General features: G+C 53.5%; 1 protein-coding gene across 1 annotated transcript; it reads right to left on the minus strand.

Annotated features, from left to right (window-relative positions):
• Positions 1–76: 76 nt before the first annotated feature.
• Positions 77–814, minus strand: dusp14 (dual specificity phosphatase 14). Its single transcript, XM_080514633.1, has one exon. The coding sequence runs from the start codon at positions 743–745 to the stop codon at positions 83–85; it is 663 nt and encodes a 220-aa protein (XP_080370759.1). The 5' UTR covers positions 746–814; the 3' UTR covers positions 77–82.
• Between the last annotated feature and the right edge of the window lie 2,072 nt (positions 815–2,886).

The raw sequence follows: 2,886 nt of genomic DNA on the forward strand, positions 1-2,886 counted from the left end.
ACGGGTCGTCTCACCGGCGCTAGCCACAAGGGCGGGGGTAGAGCTCCGCCCTTGTGGCTAGCGCCCCTCCCCCCCGACCCGCTCACAGGCCCCAGTACGGCGCCAGACCCCGGCGGTCCGGCTCGTACACGTCGGGCACCACGCCGTAGGGCGTCTGCACCATCTTGACGGAGTTCCTGCCGAACAGCTTCCTCTCGTACTCGATGAGCTGGCGCCAGAAGCCGCCGTTGGGCCGGATGACGGGGCGGCGGGCCCGGACCCAGGCGTGCGCCTCGGCCAGCGACACGCGGTGGTACTTCATGAGGTAGGCCAGGCAGAGCGACGCCGAGCGGCTGACGCCGGCGGCGCAGTGCACCAGCACGGCGCCGCGCCCCCGCCCCACGCTGTGGATCTTGTCCGCCACGCTGTCGAAGTACAGCGAGATGGGCGAGTGCGGCACGTCGGCCAGCGGCACCTTGACGTACTCCACGCGGGGCCAGTTGAAGTTGGGCAGCTCCACCGTGGCGTTCACCACGCAGGTGATGCCCTTGGACAGCAGCAGGCCGCGGTTGGACGCCACGCTGCCGCGGCTCAGGAAGAGGGCCGGCGTGATCTGGGCGAGGCCGCCCAGCAGGGCGCCGCCCTCCGGCGGCGGCCGCGGCACGGCGGCCGGCAGCGTGGAGCCGCGGTGCTGGAGGTGGTGGTGGGGGTGGGGGTGGTGTGGGTGGGGGTGGTGGTGGAAGAAGCCCTGGCTGCGGGAACCCATGGAGGAAACGGTTTTGCTTTTATCTCTCGGAAAGGAAAGTCGTCAGCGGCTCGTCGTCGCGGCAACGGCGACTCCTGCAAGACAGAAACACAGTTCGCTTTATTTAAACAACAAAATCTACATTTAACGTTTTTTTTCCCCATTCAGGCGGCTTGACGAACGTACAAACTCTCTCTCTCTCTCTCTCAATCTGTCTCTCTCTCTCTCTCTCCCTCTCCCTCTCTCTCTCTGAGTATCCAGATTACATGTCCTGTAGTCCTGCTCAGTGACTTTAGGTTCCAGGTCGTCACGTGACCAAACACCAAAGTTTCCAGTGTGACTCCAGGTTCTCCATGAAGCAGGAAGAAACTGGTCTGGACAGGAAATGTAGGAACGTTTCAGGGAATTTCCATGTTTGTGTCTCAGAAGCAGCGTGAGGTCGGTGGAAGGCGAGGAAAGGAAGGAGTGCGACGTGTTGGAGCTCCGTGACGTCATCGTCTCGTAATAAAGCAGTTCCATCTTAACATGTCCGGCTCTAACAAACACAAATGACCGGGACTATTTTCAGGGAGTTCAGCGCGGCGGAGGAGGACGCGGCGCGGCGGAGGTGTGAATCGCCCGCTTCCGCGGAGGAGCGAGTGGTTCTCCTCGTCCGGCGGCAGAACGTCCGCCTCGCCGGACAAACGGCTTCACAAACATTCACGTCGATACTTTGCGATGTTTTGAGCGTAAAATCCGCCCGAACGGCGACGCGCTGTCACGTTAAGCCGCTTAGCACAACGGCGCTAAGTTCCGTAGCACGCTGAAGCTGACCGCAAACTGCGGAACGGACTTCCTGACTCGTCACTCCGCGTCTCATTGAGACTCCGCCTCCGTTCAGGCCACAGTTTGCGGCGAGCCGGAAACACGCGGTTTCAGCAGACGAAGCTCCGCGGATCAGAAAAGCTCGAGGGCCCGAGAGCCTGGGTCTGGAACGAAGGGGTGTTGCAGGATTCATTTGAATTTGTAGATTATTAAACGTTACTTAATGTTTTTAAGGATAAACGATTGACCTGATCTGATGTATGAGTGTTTAAAAACAAAAACAAAACACGAGGACGTTTGTGTTCAACTAAAGATCCTCGTGGCAGAAATGAAGTGTGAAGCAGCGGAACGTCTGCTGGCCGCCGGCTCGCGGGAAGTTACTTTAAGTCGTTTTAAAACCAAAACAGCTCCATAATAAACCAAAAAAGACAATTAAATAACAAATTAAATCATCCAAACTCTGCAATATTTTGTATTTTACACTAATGTTGTCGTTTTCTGGACCAAAACTATTGATTGATGATATAATAGGTCACGTTGCTCCAGTTTTATTCGGCAACAGGCCACAAATAGAGGTTCCATTATAATTTTGACAACAAATTCTGACAATTTAAGGACTAAACTAACCCAGAATAATATTAAACAGATTTACGTGTCTTTAATGTGACTGAATATCGTGTCTTGCTGCACGTGTTTATCTCTATTAATCTTAAGCGACATTTGGATGAGCTTCATTTTAAAAGCCAGAATAATAAAAGATAAAGTAAAGCTGCAGAATATCTTGAAAAAAGCCTCATAATCGCAGCTCGAGTCTCAGAAACACTGAACTCGGAATTCAAAGTCCAAGTGACTGAATTTGAAATAGAGCGACACGAGAAGCACAAGCGTGACGTCATAGGCGTTCATTAACGCGAATGAGCTCGTGAAGTTAAAGGTTATTGATCATTGATTACAGTCCGTCGTGTTCAGCGGTGAAACCCGGCGAGGTGTGTGTGTGTGTGTGTGTGTGTGTGTGTGTCTGTGTGTGTGTGTGTCTGTGTGTGTGTGTGTGTGTGTGTGTGTCTGTGTGTGTGTGTCTGTGTGTGTGTGTGTCTGTGTCTGTGTGTGTGTCTGTGTGTGTGTGTGTCTGTGTGTGTGTGTGTGTGTGTGTGTCTGTGTGTGTGTGTCTCTGTGTGTGTGTGTGTGTGTCTGTGTGTGTGTGTCTGTGTGTGTGTGTGTGTGTGTGTGTGTGTGTGTGTGTGTGTGTCTGTGTGTGTGTCTGTGTGTGTGTGTGTCTGTGTGTGTGTGTGTGTGTGTCTGTGTGTGTGTGTGTCTGTGTGTGTGTGTGTGTGTGTGTGTGTGTCTCTGTGTGTGTGTGT

Source organism: Blennius ocellaris, assembly GCF_963422515.1.
Source record: "Blennius ocellaris genome assembly, chromosome: 2".
Classification (NCBI taxonomy): domain Eukaryota; kingdom Metazoa; phylum Chordata; class Actinopteri; order Blenniiformes; family Blenniidae; genus Blennius; species Blennius ocellaris.

What these genes read in the sequence shown, in the direction of transcription:
- dusp14 (XM_080514633.1), bottom strand. Translation starts at nt 745, where the DNA reads ATGGGTTCCCGCAGCCAGGGCTTCTTCCACCACCACCCCCACCCACAC.